The sequence below is a fragment of the Diorhabda sublineata genome, chromosome 6, assembly GCF_026230105.1.
Source record: "Diorhabda sublineata isolate icDioSubl1.1 chromosome 6, icDioSubl1.1, whole genome shotgun sequence".
NCBI classification, from domain to species: domain Eukaryota; kingdom Metazoa; phylum Arthropoda; class Insecta; order Coleoptera; family Chrysomelidae; genus Diorhabda; species Diorhabda sublineata.
The window spans coordinates 11,706,794-11,730,385 of record NC_079479.1 but is presented as its reverse complement, the minus strand read 5'-3'; the positions used below and the strand labels follow the sequence as shown (position 1 = coordinate 11,730,385).

At 31.5% G+C, this 23,592-nt stretch overlaps 1 protein-coding gene across 1 annotated transcript; it reads right to left on the bottom strand.

The window, feature by feature from the left end:
- Nucleotides 1-120: 120 nt before the first annotated feature.
- LOC130445690 (lactase/phlorizin hydrolase-like) lies at nucleotides 121-22,353 on the bottom strand. The gene is made up of 9 exons (XM_056781498.1): nucleotides 22,152-22,353; nucleotides 16,301-16,573; nucleotides 12,022-12,425; nucleotides 11,812-11,906; nucleotides 9,907-10,170; nucleotides 9,717-9,854; nucleotides 4,228-4,293; nucleotides 2,823-2,926; nucleotides 121-297 (listed from the first exon to the last, which is right to left on the bottom strand). The coding sequence occupies exons 1-9, from the start codon at nucleotides 22,193-22,195 to the stop codon at nucleotides 153-155; spliced, it is 1,533 nt and encodes a 510-aa protein (XP_056637476.1). The 5' UTR covers nucleotides 22,196-22,353; the 3' UTR covers nucleotides 121-152.
- Between the last annotated feature and the right edge of the window lie 1,239 nt (nucleotides 22,354-23,592).

The following is a 23,592-nucleotide window of genomic DNA, read 5'->3' as shown; positions in this document are numbered from 1 at the left end:
TATGAATCGACTTAATTCTTTAATATTTACCCATAAATCTATTACTTACTTGCTTCGGCAAAAACTCGTGACGCGTTTTAGAATAATTAAGAAGTAGAAACTTAATAAGGACTATGATAATTGGAAAAAAATACATTGTTTATTGATAGAGTTTAAATCAAACAAACTGGTTGGATGGTTTCTGTACAATTCAAAGTTCTGGTTCTCATCAAGTCTTTAATAAATTCAGCTGACTTCTTGGAGATTCTTGGTAATTTGGGATCTTCAAAATCGATGTAATATAAACCAAATCGAATACTGGAAACAGAAAAAGTGAGAATAGGATGCGTTAAATACATGACAAATGATGAAGTAAATACATTAACCAACTTATTTTCTATCCATCCTTTAAAACATAATAGTCAAATTTTTCACTGGATATCTATCTTCTTCATTCTTAATAGCTACTTATTAAAATTGAAAATGATCAGTATTAAAACAAGGGTTTTTTATAGTTGTAAGTGAACCACAAAATGCTTTGTAATATTTTAAGATATTCTATAAAAAACTGAAATTCCACTTTTGCATTTCTCTTGGTACTAAAGACTAAAGTATAAATTTACAACAATAATTTTGAAAATGATCAGCTATAGAGATGATTTCGGAAGGAATAAATCATCGGGCACAGTAAATACAAATAAATTATTGACAGAAAATATTTTTGGTGTTGTCTTCATTTCGGATCAGAGATCCAAACGATGTTAACAACTCTTACGACAATGATAAACAAAATCGAAGCTGGTCAGTAGATTGCGCCTCTTTTCTTGCAATTTTGAGTAGGTAGAGATGCCGGTATTAGTCAATTGAAGTCACATTCCTTGGAAAATAGATATTTTAATATATAATATTCGTAGCGGTATTAACCAAGAGAGTAGTTGTTTTCTCGGTCATTTTATACTTTTGTAGTCCCCTCCTTTTTTGGCTCTAGAAAATCATCCAATTCCGATTATTTTTTTTTGAAATCTTTGTTTTTACGGAGGATTTATGAAAAAAAAAATATGGAAAACATCTCACCTAAAGATTTCCTATAGTTTTATGACTTTAAATGTGACCATAACTTTTTTACAAAGCATCAAACGCCGTTCACTTATGTTTTTTGTTGATCTACACAAAAAATGAATATTTTGGAAAAAAAATTGAAAAATGTTTGGTTGTTCATTTTTATCTCACTTAATGATTTCAAATGGTTTTCTGGCTTTCAATGTTATCATAAACGCTCCAGAAAATCGAAAAATCATCCAATTTAGATCAATTTCTTTTAAAATTCTTCGTTTTTACGTTTGTGAGAAAATATTGGACAGATTGAAGATTTTATATGGTTTTATGACTTTAAATGTGGTCATAAATCCACTTCTTGAGATATAATCGTTCATAACTTTTTAGCCAAGCATTAAACGAAGTTCATATGTTTTTTATGTTAACCTTAAAAAAAACTAATATTTTGAAAAATAAAAATCACATAATAACGTTTATTTGTTAAATTTGTACAAAATCAACTTTTATCGTTAATAATGGTACATAAAATTTATGTACATAGTCAAATTATACTTATTTCTTTGGTCTACACAAAAAAATGAATATATACAAAAAAAAATATGCACAACTGATGAATATTGAATGTTAACTAACTTAAAATAATATTTATAACTTCAAAATTTGATATTTGTCATGTTTAATGGCAAAAAATATAATTTAATTATAGATTATATCAGAAAATAGATAAAATTTTCAATGAATGATCTTAAAATGACAAAAATAAAGGAAATTAACTATGGAATGTATTCAAAAAATAAAAAATAAATCAATTCGAAAAAATTTTGTAACAAAATAAAAAAATTATGCAATCTTTGACAGTGATTGCTATATCTTAATCTTAACATAAATTCTGCATTATATCCTAGCATTTTCTCATCCTTGCATCCGATTCTTGAAATACAGGCTCGCTCTGATCTCCAAATTTTCTCAATATGTTAAGTATGAGCTCCACAATCCGGGTCAACAAAATTATAGGCGCGGTTCACTGTTAAATGTTTGAACCATGAAATATTCATACAAGTTGATGAATTGTACAGAACAGTATGTATAATCGTATCCATAAATTTTTATTCAAAATAATACTTTAAATGGAAAATTGATAATTACCTTCATTATTTAAGCAATCATAAGCCCTCCAGCAAAATTCTTCTTTTGCTCAATGTTTTTTCACTCCGATCCATTACTGGTTCCATAAAAAATAAATTTGACCCCCTCTCGATACCTCGAAAAATCCATTTTCGTTCAATTACTCTTCCTATGTCCGAATTTAGCTTCATCGATTTCAACAATTTGGCGTCGACCACCAATTTTCTCACTACAGTGCCCAATCATTGTATGTATTAGGTGATATATTAAACTCATTTTGTAAATAACACCATTTTTTTAACGGTAAAAATTTTCAATTTTTCAAAATTAACTTTTAATATTGTGATTGTGATTTTAAGAATGAATTTAAAAGAACTTGTTATTATTTTTAATTGTAAAAACATGATAAATCAACATTTTTGTATAATTTTCTTTCAGAATTTGTTCTTTTTTTGTCTTTAAAGCACTGAAACCTGAAACACTGAAAACGAAGATTTTAAAAAAATATCATCAAGATTAGATGATTTTTCGATTTTCTAGAGCCTCTTTCGAAGAACGCAGACTATAGATTGATGAAATTGAAATTAAATAATTATTCTTCCATATATTAGAGACACTTAATATATAAATGGAAAATAGTATGACCGTTTATAAATACGTACTTGTAACCAAATATCCACTCGAGATCGTCCATAAGATTCCAAATAATAATTCCAATGACGTTAATACCATCTGTAATCGCTTCAAGAATGTAGCACATATAGCCCTGCATAAAATTGTGAGAATAGAAAATTTGAATGAATTTTTTCCAATAGGTTTCCTATAGTTTATTCCAGAAAGGTATAAAGTAATAAAACCTCATTAGGTATGCAAAGGGACCACAGAGTGACCCAACGAATATTCAAATCACTTTCAAAGTTTTCCATTGATAAAATTCTTCCTTTTTATCAAGTGCAAGTAGTACCACCCGAGTTGAGGTCAACATATGGGTTTAGCCTATTGTTATCCGCTCACAAACACTGAAAATATGGTGCCAAAGGCGTGCCGGTAGGATACGAGAGAAGAACGAGAAAAGAACGAGAGAAGAATGAGAGATGAACGAGAGAAGAACGAGAGAAGAACAAGAGAAGAACGAGAGAAGAACAAGAAGAACAAGAAGAAGGATAGCAAGTTACGATTCCGGCGATTAAATTTCAGAACTTTTTTTAATATAAATCGCTATTATCTTTTCAGTTTCCGCTAATTTCCATTAATTTACGATAGTTTCAAATTATAAAAGACTTGTGGAATAGGCCTACTGGGGAAACTACGTTAAATGAGCGCGCTAAGTACACTACCTCATAGGTGACGAATATCACTTTTTGTATCATTATATCTCAGAAACAGTGGCTTGTAGGAAAAAATGATTAATACGTTTCTTGTTGATAATTTTATGATCTACATTAAGGTATTTTTATGATAAAACTTTTTTGCTGAAAATCGCGAAAAACTTTTTTGACCTCTGACCTTGAGTAAATTTTTTTTCCATTCACGGGAATGATGGGAAACTTTTATTTTTAATTATATTTTACACAATTTTAGTGATTTTCAGCTTGGTCGGAATTTATGTAACTTCGAATGTCTAAATTGACAGGACTATGTATCATACACGAATTGAGACAAGCGATACCACTTCTGCATGAAGCGAAATATTGAAATCGATCTATGATAATAATGTAGTGACTTTGAGGAAGTGGAATGAGCGATTTAATGTTAAAAATGCTTGATTATTTGAATAGCTGCTTGATAAGAGTCCATACGGATCCGCAAAGTTCAATAGATGATTAACAAATCTGACAAGTGAGGGCTAAATTTGATCTGAGACGTTTTGCTGATGAAAACATGCATTTGCATGGAATTGACATAATGTTTTGATACAAATCTGAATTTCATTGTAACTGGTCATGTTATAATTTCGATTTTTAATTGACTAATCTCGCCTTAAAAACCCATTTTCGAATATAAATGAAAATTTCGGTTTTACTCATCGATAACATTTTCTACCGTTTGTATACTAGTTCTACTTACTTTAAAATGATAAATCCTATCGATATCATTTATGTAAATATTTTCTGTTATTACATAAGGAGGCTTCTGAAACATAAAAATTAATGAGAATCATTATTTGGATTACTAAAAGATGTAAAATCTTTTTAAAAATTACTAAACAGAGAAAGATATTCATGAAGACCTAAAAACATTGAGCTACCAAAGTAAATAAGAAGATTAGTGAATGTATCGAAGAAGCAATCAGCGTAAAAGTGATGACAAAAGAATAGCAAACAAAGGAACAAATGAATTTGATTTTAACATCAAAGTTTGGTGAAGAAATACATTGTTCCGCACATTATTTCAATAGTTGAGATTATTACAACTGTTAGTTTGATGAGAACTATAATAACCATCAGATATCTATTACAGCAGGGGTGCTCAAACTTGAACTGCTGGCGATCTACCTCAATATTTTTAGACTACTTACGATCGACTCTGAGAGGCTGCAAGTATGTGTGATGCAGGGTTGTCGTACATACACGATACACCCTACCTACCTAGGTTGGTTGTTACAAAACAAAAGAGTTACATATGGTGTTAAACCTAACTAAAGAGTGGCTTTGGATGTTGAAGCGTGGCACTGCATCAACTCATTTTCAACAGAACATGAGTTCATATTAAACTGACTTGCTATTTCAGTAGCTAATTCCTCAATGTTTTTACATGAAAAAGGATAACTCATAAATGATGCTATATTTTCCAATTTACTGCAATCATAAAAACGCATTTCGAATTGTCCCAAAATATTTGATAATTCAGCCTCATATGTATCATAATTAAACTGAGGAATCCTTGCTTTCAAAGACGGAAAATGTTTTAGATCCTTTCTTTTCAGTTGATCTATCATAAGTTGCAATTTACTTTTGAATGCGTTTACTGCGCTAATCATCTCAATAATAGTTTTTCCTTTACCTTGAAGCTCCAAGTTAACGATGTTTAAGTGCATTGTGATGTCAGTCAAAAATGCCAAATCAGTTTTTCGTTTTTCAAAATCTGAGTGTCATTACCTCTTTCGTCTAGAAAAGCTGTTATTTCGGGCAATAATTCTTGAAACCTTTGTAGGAACTTTCCGCGACTCAACCACCTGACGTCTGTGTGAAGAACTAAATCAGTGTGTTCAGCTGACTCCCTATCTTCCAACTGCAACTGAAAGAGCCGCCGCGCCGTTGCAAGCTACGTGCACGGATGGAATTCACAATTTTTGTTGCAATGCCCATAATTTCCTCTGTGTTTACAACTTTGGAACACAAAACTTGTTGATGTATAATGCAATGGAATGAAAAAAATGAAGGGAATTCTTCATTAGACACAATGCCACAAAACCGTTTTTGTTTACAATCATTGCTGGTGCTCCATCGGTTGTAATGCACACTAATTTATATATTGGTAGCTCGTAGTTTTTTACAAAATTAAAGAAAACATCATACATATCTTCGCCACGGGTGTTCCCCTTCAGAGGAATGATCGTCAAAAATTCTTCCTTAGCCGACATGTCATTGAATACCATCCGAATAAAAATACACAGCTGGGCAGTGTCTGTCATATCGGTGGATTCGTCGAACTGTAAAGAAAAGTATGTACATTCCATGATATCATGTTTTAGTTTATCTGCGATGTCCTGACTCATGACTTCAGTACGCCTTGTGACAGTCGGACGAGATAACTGAAGCTCTCTAATAGCAGACATGATTTCTGTTTTATTTTTAAAATCTCCAAATAAAGTCTCACCCGCTTCAATAAATGCTTCCTTCACCACCGATCAATCTTCGAATGGTTTCTTGTGTTTCGCCAATATATGAGATATTTTAAATGACGCGATCGTAGCAGCTTTTGATTGTTTGGCTGGTCTTGTGAACATGGTTTGTTCACTTACTTTTCGTTTTCTTAATTCACTCTGTGGCGGAAAATCCTTTTGATAGTTTTTATGAACCGTTTTATAATGCCTCTCTAAGTTACCACGCTTAGGTATTGCAACTGACGCACGACAAATAACACAAATGCACTTATCCTTCATCATACAAAAGAAAAATTCTTCCTCTCAATCCTTATTAAAATGATACGTTTTAGATTTCTTCACTGCACTCATTTTCCACTATTTAATAATAAACTTTGTACCGACGTAGTATCGCTATCAAGTTACAATTCAGAATGACTCCAATTCATGCAGGCGCAACATTTATATCGGCGTGAAAGAAAGTCTCGAGTGTTTCCGTCAAACGCGCCGCCCGAAACTAGACAGTACAGTCTAGTCTAGAAACAACGCGGCTTTTCTTTGACAAGTGCCGCGCGTTCCTTTGATAAAGCCGCCTTTTGCCGCAAGCAGTGTTATTTTATTACGTAATACATTTTTGTAGTTTAGTTACTTACCTACTTATTAAAAAATTTTTTCTTCTCCAGATCTACTCAAAAAGCACTCGCGATCGACCGTTTGAGCACCCCTGTATTACAATTTCTACAGACATAAAAATAACAAATATTGAGGAGCTGAAAAATATTTTCAAAAAATGGGAGGAGGAGAAATGAGAATATTAATGAATGATAAATAAGAGAATATAAAGGAGACGAGTGGGATGGTACGGGAACATATAGAAAAAAGGAAGAGAATGTCAGTTGTGGAAGGACAGACCAGAACCTATATGAATATGAAGACAGCGAAGAAAGAAGTGAAGAACAGTGGGTAATGGAAAAAGTAGTGGAACAAACTGAGTCACAATAGAATATACGAGTGCTAATTCCTTTGTTCCACTATTGACCCACTTTTACAATGATAAATTGGCAAAGATCATTTTAATTTTTCCATATAGGCTCCATTTAGCCTATATAACACATGATCTAGTATTTTTAAAGCGCGTCGAAAGGAAGATCGTTCAATTTCTGCAAACAACTGAATTAATTCACACACGACTTTTTTATCCTAAGAAATCGTTTAAAAGTATTCTTTAAATGGGTACAACCGGTAATCCTTCTGTACACAACTGTCTGCCATATTCAAATCCTCGATATTATGGAAATGACACCTTTCTCAAAATCGGGCTTCTAGTATGTGCACGATTCAACATGTTCAGATTTCCTCGTTAATTTTACAAAGTGTCGTATAGCATTTTTTATTATTATTCAAGTCGGAAGTTTGAATATTTTAGTGTAAAAGTTAAATGTAAAAAAGCATTTGCCAACATATATTCATTTAGTTGTATTTCATAGGTTTTTGTGATATATTTTTTTAAACTTGAGTTATGAAAAAACTAACCAGATAAGGCCATTTGTGACAATAAATTTCTATTGAATGTTGAGATACGTCTTTGTGATTTGAGATTAAATGTATTATTTTTTGGATAGAAAAATAATGCAGCCCCTTTTATTTGAAACATATAAACTTAAATACGAGCGCTACAAAAACTCAATACAATTTAAAAAAATTCATAAAGAAATAGTTTTAAGTAAATTTTATGGCTAAACTAATAATTATGAGCAAAATCATAAGACACTAAAAATGGAAATCGGTACAAAACTCATCAATTTATCATAAAATTATAAATCATAAAACTGAAATATTATTACATTTTTTTAATATGGCAGTAAACGATAAAAATTTTTGTGTTCTTCCAGGCGAATCACTGGTGTCTCTACCGTACACATTGATTGTAAGTCGGAATATTTTTCTTCAGAAATCTTAATTGGCTGGTTATTCAAACAGTTTTCTAAGATCCGTGCCAAGACGTTTTAAAGATAAAACTTTAAAGTCTTCCGTAAGACGGCTAGTTTTGAAAAAAATCTGTTGTGGGTTATGTTTTGATACTTTGAGCTCCCTAATTTCCGTCCATTTTATTGGCTCTCCACTTTCGGATTTTTTTACTGTCAGAACTCTTAGCTCTTTTGCCAATAACTTAAAATCTAACAAGTCGTTGTACTGTAGGGGGAAAACATTATACGGTTGTTGTCTTCTAGCTAGTTTAAAGACTGGGTACAATTGGGATGGGATGAAGATGTTGCCAGTATGTTTAATAGCGCGAGAGATAGTACTATGGACAGAGTCTCCTTCATTTTGTCCATGAGATGTCTCAAAGAATTTCGATGGTATGGATTTCCCAAATGCTTTAGAGCTTCTTGTACACAATCCAACGATGCAGCCTTTAAAGCATTTTTTTCGAACCAAGTGAAAGAGCAACCACTCGGAGCGTGTAATTAAAATTATTCAATTAAAATTTCATCACATAAATATTCATCTGGTATTACTTTAGTATTTAATATTTCTTTTCGGAGTTGTTTAGCTACTTGAACAGTGTAGTTTGTTGAATTTACGGTACGCATATATTCAATGACTTCATCTAGTGGTATATTTTCTACAATTGCAACTTCTATTTCAGTGAGTTCAGCCAGTTACTTGGCCAAGAATGACACTTCAAAAGAGTGAGATGTTAATTGATGTTTCAGTTCATCAATCAGCTTTTCAAATGCCTCTATAAGTATGACATGTGGTATTTTAATTGAAAGTCTGCCTGCTGGTTTGTCAAAATTTCTTGGTAGTCGCAGATAATCACGATAACAATGTTTATGATACCTCACTTCCATTGAAAATAAATCAGCTTGTTGTTCGCAAATGTCAATTTTTGTAAAAACATCATCTTTTTTTTTCGGGCAGTAGTTAAAATTTGTTCCGCTGCTGAAATTTCAGAACATAAAAAAAGAGTTTTGTTCTTATTTCTTGTTTGTTTACCACAGATTAAACATTTCTGTTTCGTATCAAGTTCTAATTCACTTCTTGATGACCGACGAACACATTGGCTACCTGAAACATTTGCTTTTGTAGAGGAGGTGGAAGTAGAGGCATTATCCTGTTTTAGTAATGCTAATTCTCGACGCATTATTTTATCTTCACTAATATAAGTTGCAATACAAGCTCGATGCCAGGAACAATTGTGTGCAGTAAAGTCTGTATCACTTTCTATTTTCTTACTAATATCATCTTTTCTGCGATCCGCTGCTTTTTTAATACTAATAAACGTTTGTGGTTTTGGATTCTTCACTAAATCACCCGTTAATCACAAAACAAACACGACAATTCATTTATCTTTCGCTTCTTCACATTTATCACTTGTAGTGACATCGTCCGCGCTGTTAGTTAAATAAATAATACTAATAAAATAGTTGACTACGAAAAAACTTTAATATTATTACTTAAATACGCAAAAATAAACCGTCATGGACTACAAATTCTTTTCTACTGACTACTCCAAGCACTATGACTCAGCAACGTGCTGAGCAGGGAGAAGGAGAAAAGGAAAAGGGAAACGGACCAGCACGGCTGCCGGCAACATGTGATTTTCTATTATTTAGGGTCTCAGGTAAAAGAATTTGAGCATAGTTGCCGGTCCTCACATTTTGCATACTCAACTCCATCCAGCGCCTGGACTAAATCCATTTACTGTATGTACCAAAAACTGTAATTAATTACGGTGTTAACTTACGGATTGTAGATGAGGTGTTTTAATTTTATTTAAATACGTAAAATTTTGACCCAATCCTAATTCCGTTATTAAAATTTCATGATATCCATATTCTTCTGTAAGCCATTTTAAAAGTTCATATATACCATCCGGTTTATACTGAAATTTAGGTCTCGATAAGAAATTCAAAAATTTGAAAATCAATACTCACTACATCAAAACTATCGGTGACACGAACATCTGCTTCATAACTAGTTATATTAGGAGGAGATTCAATTCCGTTTTTGGTAAATATTGTATAATAGTGATTTATTCCTAAAAAGTCATAATTTCCTTTGATATCGTAGATTTCTTCGTCAGTGAATTCAGGAAGTCTTGATTTACTCAAGTTCGCAGCGAAACTTCTTTCTTGTATTCTTTGCTTAAGTATTTCAGGCCAATCACCATTAAAAAGAGGATGGAAGTACATACCACACTAATATGACATATAAAACAAGAAAAAATGAGTGTCATATATAAAAATTCTGAGACATGCTCAAATAATATTAAATCAATAAAGGACTGTGACTTACGACACTAGTCGTTACAATATTTGTACTAGGATGATATCTAGTTAGCCTAGATCAGTCCCATGCATAAACAAAATATTGCGTTACCATAGCAACGAACAATAACTTATTTGAAGTGTCAGTGTAAAGTTTGACGTCAAAAAGATAAACCAGAGTTACGCAATAAATTAAACGATGTCCACCGAAATTGTGGAAATCGAAAAAATGGAGTATCGAGCCATTATCAAGTACCTGTATTTAAAAGGGTTAAGAGGTAAGCAGATTTACGAAAATATTCTTAATACCCTTGGTGATCAATGTTCTTCGTATGCGACCATGTAAAATTGGACTGCAAGCTTCAAAAGAGGTAAATTTTCCACTGAAGATGATGACATATCGGGAAGACCAGTTTCTGTGTCAGACCCAGAAAATATCAATCAACGGGTCAAAATAAAATTTAGACCCCACCTGCATCTCTAAAAAATTTACAGAAAACATTTAACATTTGGATAAAGGTGAGGTTTAGGTATAGGAAAGTATACATGAATTTGCCTTATTTTTTACCCCTGTATGCATTAAAATAGAAAAAATCTGCTGGTTCCATTTAAAAAAATAGAGAAATTTGATATTTATGGAGTTAAACTTTTTATACACTCCCTGTATAAAATGAAAAATGTTTCAACATAGATTCAAATACGTCTGATCTTGATTAAAGCAACCGAACAGAAACCATTTTCATATCTTCAAGGGTGTATAAGTCAGCTATCGGAAGTATTTTGCCATATACAGATAGTTTTAACTTGTCGTGGGACACCCTGTATAAGAGTACCTTTATTAAGACGTTATTATGTCCTACACTCATATCCAACTCGAAAAAGCAACCTAAAAGTGTCAGTCAATTTTTAGATAGACAGGGAAATTTGCTGGAGCGATACCACAGGACTATAGTGGTCATTACCCAGAAGAAAGTAACTTATTTGAAATCACAAATTACGTTCACGTTTTCTTTCACTTCTGTGATAGAGTTAAGCCATAACAACCGTTTTCACAGCGGAGCATCATTATCAATTACTTATTTATTATTATGAACTCTAACCTCATTAAGTTATCGTTACTATAAATTGTCCGTGCTTAGTATTTCTTTATTTATCATTTAATTATTATTAATGTGACTATAATGAACCATAAATATATTTATCTAATTTTATAATTATTATTGTATAAGATAAGAACTCATATATAAAGAAGTCCGTAAAACTAATACTGGATTCATTCAATTTGATATTCGTCTAGTACGCCAGTCAGATTAGTGCAACCAATTGTAACTTTAAATTATTAAATCCTCAGTTTGCTAAATAAATTGTTTTTAAAAAATAACTTGGTGAATTGAGTTATTTAATTATAACAAGCTTAGTTAAAGATGTATATGATCAAACAAAACAAACAAATTTCTTATTAGAACTTGGTTATACAAGTTATATGTATGAACTTTCTTATTCTGTGAATTTTGGATGTTTCCACGAAAGATTTTCAAAAATTTATTTGAAATACAAAATTTGAGATTATACCTCGAACTGTAGTTGCCTAGTTGCTGCTTCTATATCAGATGGAGAGCTTGTTAATGGACGTATCCACTGGCAATCAGAGCCAAGTGACATTTTAGCTGAAAACAACATATAGTTGCAGTTATACCTTCTTCTGAGAGTAATGATTATAAATTCGAAGCTATTTTTGATACATTCAGTTCTTTATATTTTATATAATTCTTCTATATTCACCTGTGTAATGAGGAAACTCTTTTTTAAACATACGGTAAACGGCGGCATGTGATTTTAACACAATATAAGCACAATGATATTCTAATACTCCATTGCTTTTTATACCAGGAGCGATTACACCAATCCCATATCCCAAACGACATATCTGCTTAGGCTCATTAATAGTAATCCAATAGCCTACTTCAGGTAAATTTCTAATAAGAATTCTAGAATAATTTACGAAGTGAGGAATCAAATCGTTTGTTGTCCAGTCGATACCATCTTCGAGAAGTCGTTGCGGCAGGTCCCAATGGTAAATTGTTACAGCAGGTGTCATGTTATATTTTAATATTTCTTTAACGACATTTTTATAATGAGTGAGACCTTTGTCGTTTATAAAGTTAGCATAGCCCGTTGGTAAAATTCTGAAAATTTATATAAATAAGCTCTTTGATTATCATAAGATATTCTAGTGAAATTCATTCTTGTAAGATATCCAATTAATTGAAATAAAATAATTTATTGTAGGAAGTGCCAGTGCTTGATCTCAATTGTAGTGTTTTTTGTATCTACGGAAAAATGTCCCAAATTTTATTGATAGGAATAATGGAATTTAATGTGTCTAAGCGTGAATAAAATAATTTTTATTGATTGCGTACCCTCTCATTTTCGGAACCTTTCCAAATTAAGCAAATCCAATAAGTAGACAAACATATTTTTCCTACGATCACTTATGAAAATTATAGATTGCACACTGATTTTACCTAAGAAAGTAGCTTCACACATGTACCAAAAAATAACTGAAATGCTTCTTCTTTTTATGTAATATATGGTATCGAACTGCAATTTAGTAGTTGTTATAATAACAACTTTACATTTAAATTTTATTACGTCTCAGATGAAAAGTAAAACCAAATCTTCAATAATTCACTGATCGACAAAAAAATGAGTAGCATATTGTGATCAAATGGACCAACAAAAATACGAAAATATGAAAAAAATAATTGTAACGCATAAGGTTTACCTTTTTAGAATCATATTCATTGGTAAAATATTTAATATTTGTTAAAAAAATAATTTCACGTTTTTTGAATCGTATATATTAACAATATTTATATGTGGAACCCTGCTCATCCCTAATTTTCCGGAAAAATTGTCAAATGGGAATAGAGGAAATGAATTTTCAAAGACAATCGAGCACCAAGGGATTTGTAGGTGTTTAGAAGTTTATCAAACAACTGTTGGTAGTTTGGATCCACATTGTTGCCCAAAAATCCTCTCACTACACTAACAAATGCCTTCCATGCTCCAAGTTCCTGTCTGGTGAGCTTTTTTGCAAAATTGTCATCGTCCAGCAATTTTCTTATTTGTGACCCAATAAAAATACCTTCCTTTAATTTGGCATCATTCAACTGGGGAAAAACTTCTCTAAGTTATTTGAATCCATAGCCCTCTTTATCCATAACCTTTACAAAGTTTTTCATCAATCCAAGTTTAATGTGAAGGGGGGGGGGCAGAAGGACATTTTTGGGATCTACAAGGAGTATAAACTTTACGTTTTGAGATCCCGGTTGAAACTCACTTTTTGCTTGCAGATTTTTTTTACATAGTGTTGATCTACTGCCCGACTGTCCCATAGATAAAGAAAACTGCAATGTTTCGTAAACCCTCCCTGAAGTCCCATTAAAATTCGAATCACCTTCAGGTCCCCACATATCTGCAACTTATACTTGTTCTAGTTAATTTTGTCTAAAAGCAAGCGATTATTTTCATAAGTTTCTTTCATATTCACAGAAAGACCAATTGGTATTGTGTAATATCACTGCTTTTAAACTGTATTTAGATGAGTCAATAAATAGGCGCCACTGGGATCACTCACTGGGATAATCACTGGGATTATGCTCAATCTCAAGTTCCTTCATTAGACACCATCAATATCAGTACACGCACACAACGAATTTTCCATACTGAAGAATGCAGAAAATGTAGCATTTCTTTTTCTAAAGGTCGTAATTTTTGTTTCTTTGGATAACAAATTCTATTCACACTTTTGATGGGCATGTGGTATCACCCTCTTTACAACCCTTCATAATTAAATCAAATGATGATTCTAGTTCAGACGATTCTGTCTACCATGATTTTTTATAAAGATAGTTTGGAATTGAAATGTTTTTTCTTTCGTTTTATTTGCGAAGAATTTATTTTCCCTTATGGTTTGCTTTGAAATTTCGTTTTCCAGAAAAAGAAACGAATGAGATACAAAAAGGGCTCAGTTCACGTTTGGTACCCTGTTTAAACCAAACTCCCTTACAGGCAGGTACATTTTACTCGTCTATTTACGTTTTATAATTCAATATTCAGTTGTATACCGAATAATTTCTCACATAATATATATATATATATATATATATATATATATATATATATATATATATATATACATATATATATATTGCCAAAAGTATTTATAAAAATAATAAATTTATAAAATGGGGTATATACGCCTATGGTAGATAGATCTAACAAAATTGTCGGCAAGAGTTTTTATATAAGTTTTTATAATTTGCAATTGATATTTGAAGAACTATACTAAAACCGGAAAGAGAACAGATTTTTTGCTAGAGACTTTTGACCGTGAGCGTGCGAATTGGGTCGATTTTTTTGCTGACGACTAGATTGAAAAACATAAAAGCTTTTAGCGTCCAAATGTAGGCAACATATACGTTATAAATAAGCTGTGTTTGCTTAGCATGTAAAGGTCATGTAATTGAATTTTTTTAACCAAATATTATTGTATTCAAACATTTTTCAACTTTACCGACGACTTTGTGTGTTAGTAGTGAAAGTAATGAGCTTTTATAAAAACATCAAGCTCCCACACATAATTTGTTACAGCTAAAAGGTACGAAATTACATATCAATATTTATAGTTAGTATGTAGTGAATATGGATATAGAGGTGAAAAGACTTGTTTACAAACAAGACATTTGTTGCCTAAGGTGAAGAATTAAATTATTGTGTACTTATCATTAAATAAAAATGTGTTTTTGCTAGACTTATCGTGAAAAAGATGTCAGGTATATAAAAATTCCAAATATTCAGCTCATGAAAAAATTCTTTATAATTGAGATTCCAACTTATGAAACCAAAACGAGGCGTTTAGTAGTAGTAACAAAAAAATTTAACCACATGTCAAAATAACATAAATTTCTTCAATTTCATATTTCTTAGACCTTCTGATACATCAATGTATCTAAATGTTCTTGATTTTAGGTCTCTACTGTTTTAAAATTAGTTTTTTTTAATTATTTTGAAAAATTGACTTTTCGACTTAACTTCAGCCTTTATTAATATATCAATCTTTCAAAAATTATAAAAAAAAACTAACTTTAAAACAGAAGGAACCTAAGATCAAAAACATTTAGATGCAATGATATATCAGAAGGTCTAAGAAATATGAAATTGAAGAAATTTATGTTTCTTTGACATGTGGTTAAATTTTTTTGGTACTACTAAAAAATGTCTCGTTTTGGTTTCATAATTTGAAATCTCAATTATCAAGAATTTTTTATTGTGCTGAATATTTGGAATTTTTATATACCTGATATCTTTTTCATTTTTATTTAATGATAAGTACCCAATAATTTAATTCTTCACCTTAGTCAACAAATGTCTAGGGCATTTTTAGAAACTTAATAATTTGTTTCTAAACAAGTCTTTTCACCTCTATAGCCATATTCAGTACATACTAACTATAAATATTGATATGTAATTTCGTACCTTTTAGCTGTAACAACTTATGTGTGGGAGCTTGATGTTTTTATAAAAGCTCATTACTTTCACTACTAACAGACAAAGTCGTCGGTAAAGTTGAAAAAATGTTTGAATACAATAATATTTGGTTAAAAAAATTCAATTACATGACCTTTATATGCTAAGCATATATACCATAAATTATAAAACGTAAATCGACGAGTAGAATGTACCTGCCCGTAAGGGAGTTTGGCTTAAACAGGGTACCAGACTAAAATGAGCCTTTTTTATCTCATTTCAAATCTTCAATCTTTAAAAAATTCATTTTGAAACAGAAGAGACCTAAAATCAAGAACATTTAGAAGCATTAATAATATAAATTTTAATCCTCCTGGAATGGAACATCTATTTGTATAATCAGAATGCTAATCCATCCTTCCATGAACAAAGAGCTAAGAAAATAGTATAACAATGTTTATACTGTAAGCAAGATAAATGCTAATCTTACAGAAGACTTTCCAGAGGAATCTACAAATTGAGAACTCACCTACTCCAAGCGATAGAGAACTTATAAATCTGAACTCCGAGCTCTGCGGCATTTCTGATATCTTCTTTATATCTGCGATAAGAATCACATGCGATATCGCCTGTATCACCATATAATGCTGGTGATGGTACTTTATGCATGAAATTATCCCAAATACTTTCGCCTTTTCCATCTAAATTCCAAGCACCTTCGGTTTGATACGCCGATGTTGCTGTACCGAATGTAAATTTATCCGGAAACCTCCCATTATTTTTTAACCGTATTTGTTTATTCCTGTAAATAATGATATTATTTTCGACGCTAACTTATTCAAATGTGACTACAAGGCAGCTTATAGTTGGAATATAGTTATTGAAATACCGAATGGACTATCCAAATTGGTAGAAATAACACTTACTCAGATAAAAAATCTAGTTATAATAAGAGGACACTAGTCGGAATAATTTGAAGTATCCCAAGAGCCAAGGCAAGTAGATCCATTATTATTGAAGAAAATACCCGAAAGAAAAGTAAGTAAATTACCTTATTACAAAAAAACCATCAGTGTTTAGCTTACGCAGATACTATAGGAGCTAAAAAGCAAACCGATTAATAAAGACAGCAAAATTTATGGGCGAGGAAATAGAAGAAACAAACCTTGATATATGGAAATTGAAAATAAAGAAGAAGAAACCGTAGGAAACAGATCACTACAATTAGAATAATTACCAAGGGAAAAACTAAGCATTGAAATGATTGTAGGTTTTATAAGTCTGGGAGCGCTAAGGAATGAAAAATGTGAAAAGGAAATGGAGATAGATCTCAGACTAGTCAGGCCACTAGATCCGCTGGATTATACAAGATTCTAGTATCAAAATAAGTCTCAAGAGAAACATGAACTACTTCATAAAATAATAACGAGATAAGATTGATAGATGCATGGGTTGTGGAGAAGAAATAAGTCTGGAAGATGATATTAAGAGAAATGTATGACAGTAAAAAAGATTAATGTTGAATATGACGATTAAACAATACAGTATACAGGGTCTTCCAAAATGTTCGCATTGCGATTTATATCACTGCATTAAGCGAAAAAAATCTATTAAAAATCACAAAACAATCATGTCTATAACGCATATATTAATCGCAAATTAACAATAATGTTAAATATGGAGCAAAGGGATCAACCGTCAGTCTCCATGCATTCAGATGCAAATTGAGAGAGAGCTCTAGTTCGATATCCGTAGTGCCAGGATTTGGCTATGCCATTTTGTGAATCGATCCAAAATAAGTCGAAAATCGTCGAATTTATAACGGAGTGATGAAATAAATATCTGCCCATTTTGCTTCAGCAAACTGTTCTTTTTATTTTATTATTGAAATTGTAGGGTAAATTATGTAAAAATTAATTAAACAACCTTTTATTCGTTGAATTACAAGACTCCTGTTGGATATAAGTGACAAAATCTTCATTCCAGACGAAGTATTAAATGCCATCTCTTCTATAAGGCGAATGTCAAAAAACGTTTGGTTGTTACGTCAAGTATCGATATCTCGAAAACGTAGAGAGATATCGAAAAATATATTTTTTATTTTACTCTTCCCAGTGAGAGGTAGAGAAAATATAGACACTAAAGCTAAATATTTTCACAAGGATCGGTAATTTGAGGTATTAAAAATTTTATGAATACGAAACTTTTGCAGGTCTAATCTAAATAAAATAATTAAACGCATTATGGAAATTTTAATCTTTAAAAAATTATGTCGCAAAGTCTCGGTTCATTGATCTTAAGAGCCAAAACCCTTGAAAATTAGTTATGTCGCTCATTTTCTGGATTCTCTGGATTTTCTAGTAGTTCTCAGTTTGACCGTCGAGCGATATATTTTTGTTTCAATTTTCAAAATTCCGAATTTTGTAAATAACTCGAAATCTATGCCAAATTTCGAAAAAAGTGAAGGGTGCAAAAATGTATTTTAAGAAATTTGTCTACAAAAAAGTTCCCTGTGATTTTTCGATTTTTCCCTAAGAGCTGTCATTTCTTTGTAAGATGCGCTCATACTTCGTGGGTCGCATCTTATCTATGCCAAATTTCGGAAAAAGTGAAAGATCACAAATATAGTTTAAGAAATTTTCTACAAATTTTCTACAAAAAAGCTTCCCTGTGATTTTTCCTAATCTCAAAATTACTTTTACAAAAAGCGATTATCGTTTTACTTGATTTTTTCAACAGTGCATTTTTTGCGGATAACTCAAAAAAGACTTGAAATTTAGAGGTAAATTTCTGAAACAAAATGCCGAGCAGAAAATTACCATCGAAAAAGCTCCAATATGATTTTTTATAACCTACAACAAACTCTAAAATGCCAGAAATCCTCTTTTAAAATCTTGATTGTTGTAAGTACTCTAAACTTAAGTGTGGGACATGGATAATCCTTAAAAACGCTATTCTTGTGAGAGCTTTATTTAAACATTTATCAAAAATGGAGAAAATATTAAAAATCGAACATAAGAAATCAATTGCAATCTAGTCGATTTAATAATCACTCTCAAGCATTTCTTCCAAGAGGAATTCCGTGCTCGTCAGGGTGTCCTCACTGTCTTCTCCTGCAGGACTGATCTCTCCGTCGAAAAGTTCTTCTTTCCTCAAGTCAGCAGGAATCAGATTCGTGCATGCATTTTGTAAACACGACCCGCTCAGGCTTCTACATAACAGTCCAGCCTTCTTGCAAGTACACAACTTACTACAACGTTTTGGCCGTTACAAAACATCATTTTTATGATCTCTGATTACTGAATCTAAGCTGGTATTGGGGAGCCAATCTTGAACCTGGAAATACACTTTAAAACAATGCAATTTAGTTGCATCTGAGGTTGGAGGAAGAGACCCTAGATTGACCACTTTTTTCTTAACAATACCCTTTAAAAAACACGTAGATTCAGTTTTTAATTTTTGTTCAAACAACTTGCAGACACCCAAAAACATATTGAAAAAGTTGGGACAATGGGAATAACTGAAACCATTCTCGAACAAAGCCAAAATTCCTATTTGTTGATAAATTTTGTGAAAGAGAGGCTCTACAGAGTCAAATTTAGTTGGTTTATCAAGATCACAGCTTAACATTGTATAATACATCATTAAATTATAAATATATAGCAGCTCTTGTCTACTTAACTAAACTGCTAACCACATTTTATAGTAAAGCCTTATTTCACGACTTGAGACTCTGAGCTATACTTGTTATGAATATTTACATCAGACTCGTCAAGAAAGTCTCCTTCATTCTCATATTTATCGAAGATAATCGCGATCAAAACAATAAAAACAATTCAACATTTCACTAATCAAAGAGTATTTTGATGTTGACATTTACGACACTTTACGTACTAAAAACGAAACACAATTAATTTTTTACCATGAATTACTTCCATCAGGTTCCTTTTCTGCCATTTTCACTATTTATTTTCACAATTTTCATTCAAGTAACTTTACTCGTGCACTAATAAGATGTCTTTTGCTGTCCGTCTGTTTTGCTCCGACGGCGCCCTCTACACCCGTAGAATCTTCGGCTGATCTATTGAAGAAACTCTCCCAGTAAAAAGAAGTTTCCTTTTTGTAATGTATATCTATATAGAGGGTGACTGGACTCATCCGATTCTCTATCACGTAAGCTTTCGTTGCGTTAAAACCAAACCCTCGAAAATCGTAAAAAGATTCAAGAACAAAATGTCGCTTAGGAGCTCTTGGCAAGTTTTCAAATTTTTGGAGTTTACTCCTCAAGAATCGATTTGCATATATAAGGGGCTCGGTATGAGAAAAATGTGAGGAGTAAAATCTATCGATGAATGACCTCGTTACGTTTTTGGTGCGCACCCTATGATGCGCAACTTTCTAATTTGTCAGTGTCGACATACTTATATTGCTGTTTTTATTATAAATATCAATAATTAATATTGTTATTGTGAAGTTTTAATTTTTATCATTGTGTTCCGCTAAAGTGAACTAAAAGTATTTTCAAATAACTATAGCAGAAAGAGGTGTAGATGATATTGCAGGAACATCTAACAAACACGTGGTTGCAAGGTACGTTATAATTCATGTATTATATGTATGAGCATGTGCAATTTGTATTTGTTAAATATTTTAATAATTATCGATGTAGTTCATATAAATATATATTTGATAACAACACATAAAATTAGATAATCAACCCAATATGAATTATCGAGATTATTGACTATTGTAAAATGTTTAATGTAAAATATTTCGTCGATTAGTTATAATAAATGTATATGAAATGAATAAATATACATATATACAATAAATATATACAAATGTATATTATTTTCATTAATTAACAAATTTACCCTTTTATACAGTATCAATCTTTTTTAAGTTAAATAAACTCTTTTTGCGTCTGGTTAGACTATCGAACTTAAGGAGTAAACTCCAGTCGTGCGTCGGAGCTGACACACACAATTTTTTGATGGGAAACCGAAGGTTTTACGAATGTTTGGGGATGAAATTGAGCCTCAACAACTCAGCTACAAAATGGATGCTTTAGTTTTCTTATTATTTTGCGAAAATGGCTGGTATTCAACAACTTATAAAAAAGTAACCAAACTTGTCAACTATTAAAAATCTAACATCAGTAAAAGTAGTTTTTTTCTTATCACAGAGTGAGTTCAAAGGTCTCATTTTAAAGGTAATCGTCTAATTGACAACCTCAAGCAAAGGTTCGCTGCTGGGTGTAGCAGAGTCATAGACACGTGTTTTAAGTTCACCCAGGCAACCAGCAAAAAACAATTCCGTTCGTGTTGTTTTTCAAAAAAAATTTTACAAGTCTGCATTTTTTTGCGGATGCAGTTGAAAAGTAGAGACTCTGACGAGTGCAATGCACTTTTTTTCGTCCCGAAATGTTGAGTTTTCGAGCAGATACAGCATTTTCTTTTTCAGCCGGAGACGTAATTTGTCTCAGACTCTACGTGGAGTGAAAACTTTTTAGTAAGATGCGACCCACGAAGCGCATTTTACAAAGAGGAAAAGGGAAAAATTACAGGGAACCTCTTTTGTAGACAAATTTCTTAAAATACATTTTTGAACCCTTCACTTTTTTCGAAATTTGGCATAGATTTCGAGTTATTTACAAAATTCGGAATTTTGAAAATTTAAACAAAAATATATCGCTTAGCGGACAAAATTTTGATGTCAAGTTCCACTATAACGATAAAGCATCCTGAGAACTACCTAAATCCAGAAAATCACCGACATAATTAATTTCCGTGGGTTAGGAGCTGTGATTACTGGACTATTAATGATTATTCTGTTTATCAATTTCCTGTTTTTGTTCGAATTACAATATTGATTAGACTTAAAAATATATAGCAAAAAATTTTTTAAATACATTTATAACAAAACTGTAAATTTAGAAAAGTAAAAATACAAGACCTTTGTCTAGGTGTATTTCCGAATATTTGCCTTCTAGTTGAGGGAAAAAGATGGATTTGCTTTTCTTGGCTTACAATTTGTATGTCCATGGATGTCATACTGAGCATTTGTTTGATTGACTTAATCTAAGTCAATTATTTCATTACTCGGTTTTCATAACGTGGTTATTTTTTACTATTTTCTAATTGAAGGAATAGAAATTGGATATTTAGAATTGACTTTATATATCTTATGAAAATAATCTTTAAAATGAAAGTGTGGCTAGTTAACAGAATTCAAAATACCGTCGTATTTCTAAATTGAAATACCCCGTATACATTATAATTGTATATAAAAAATCTTGATCGAAAATAACAATCGATAGGTCTCACATTCAAAAATTGTGAAAATTGTATTTGATTTATTTGTATGATATAGAAACTTACGATGCTGTTGAAAATAACATAATAAACATTAACAAAAAATACATGTTTGTTAACTTTTGAAATTTTCCACAGTAAAAACTTTATATTACACAAAACGACACATACTTCACCGAATCACAATAAGTGATACAATGTAGAAAAGTAAATTTCTAAAATTAGTATTTATATACCTTATCTACAGTTGGAAGTCGAGACTAATATTAACGTAATTAAAAATTAATTTGATTCATAAACAATTTGTTAACTATATTGATAAAAAGTGTTTCTGTATGATATCAGACAAAATAAGAAATAATTCAACTTATTTTCATCTTCATTAAACAATCTATACTGCACTCTATATCAATATTTGCTTAGTATCTTCTGTATTATCAATACAATATTTTGTTTAAATTTTTGAAGTGGTATGTGTAGAATGTCGCTAGGCACATAACGTGTGGAAATTAATTTGGTGGAATTGCGTGTAGATTGTAGGTAGCATCGTAGTATACAAATACGTCTAGAAATAATACAAATGAGTTCAACGAACGACGAAAAATATGATACTAATTTGCTCGAACAGACCCAAAGACCATTATAATGTCTTCATATGCTTTTATGTTTGGATATTATTTTGGTGTATTTGCCGAAGGTTATTGTCGAAGCCAATTCCACGCCAAGTACAATTACGTTAGTGATATTATGATTTTTTGACGACCCTATAAAAAAGTGTCTATATTAATTCAATCTAGGAGTAACAAATAATTGGGGTTACCGAAACAGTTGTTTTTTTATCAAAATCTTTATTATGAAACGAAAAAAAAGCCGTGAGCAGCAGAGTTCCATCACGAAAGTCGAATTTTTCGTCGAATGAAGAATTTAACTAATACACAAACAAATCTTTCCATAAAATTAATTTCTTGGAAATGATATCAATTCTCAATCTTATTTCATTATACGGAAAATTTGCTATTCCTCAATAACTTTTCATTTCACAAGTGAACTCTCTCTCTCTCGAATGAAAATTCATAATTTCGAATTTCGAAAATGGAAAGTAAAAAAAATCACCCTAGCAACGATCATACTCGTATTATTCATTAAATAGGAGGCGGTCCAGTTCAACAATTACAACGATCAAAATGATTTCGGGCGTTTTCTGCTAGAAGAACTGAAGAAGAAAACTTTGAAGTTGAGAAAGACAATTCTTCAACATCACTCCTACTTGCATGCGAAGTTCGAACCCTCTAGTTAAACTTTTTCTGGCCAAAAAAAAATAAGAAAATATAACAAAAATGATCATAAAATGGAGAGTGGTGGAGATGGAAAGTTTCGACTTTAGATTCGAAAAACCATCATAATTGTGTTCACGGGAAAAAAGATGTGCGCCCCATTTTTCTTCTAGACATGCCTACCGTAACAGTCGAATTTTTCGAAGAAAAATTCGACTAAAAACAGTAATTAC

Coding starts and splice junctions, on each gene's coding strand:
- LOC130445690 (XM_056781498.1), bottom strand. CDS start 22,195: ATGTATTTTTTGTTAATGTTTATTATGTTATTTTCAACAGCATC. Junction 11,907..12,021: donor AGAGTTTCCTCATTACACAG/GTGAATATAGAA, acceptor TGTTGTTTTCAG/CTAAAATGTCACTTGGCTCT. Junction 10,171..11,811: donor CTAGGCAACTACAGTTCGAG/GTATAATCTCAA, acceptor ATGTCATATTAG/TGTGGTATGTACTTCCATCC.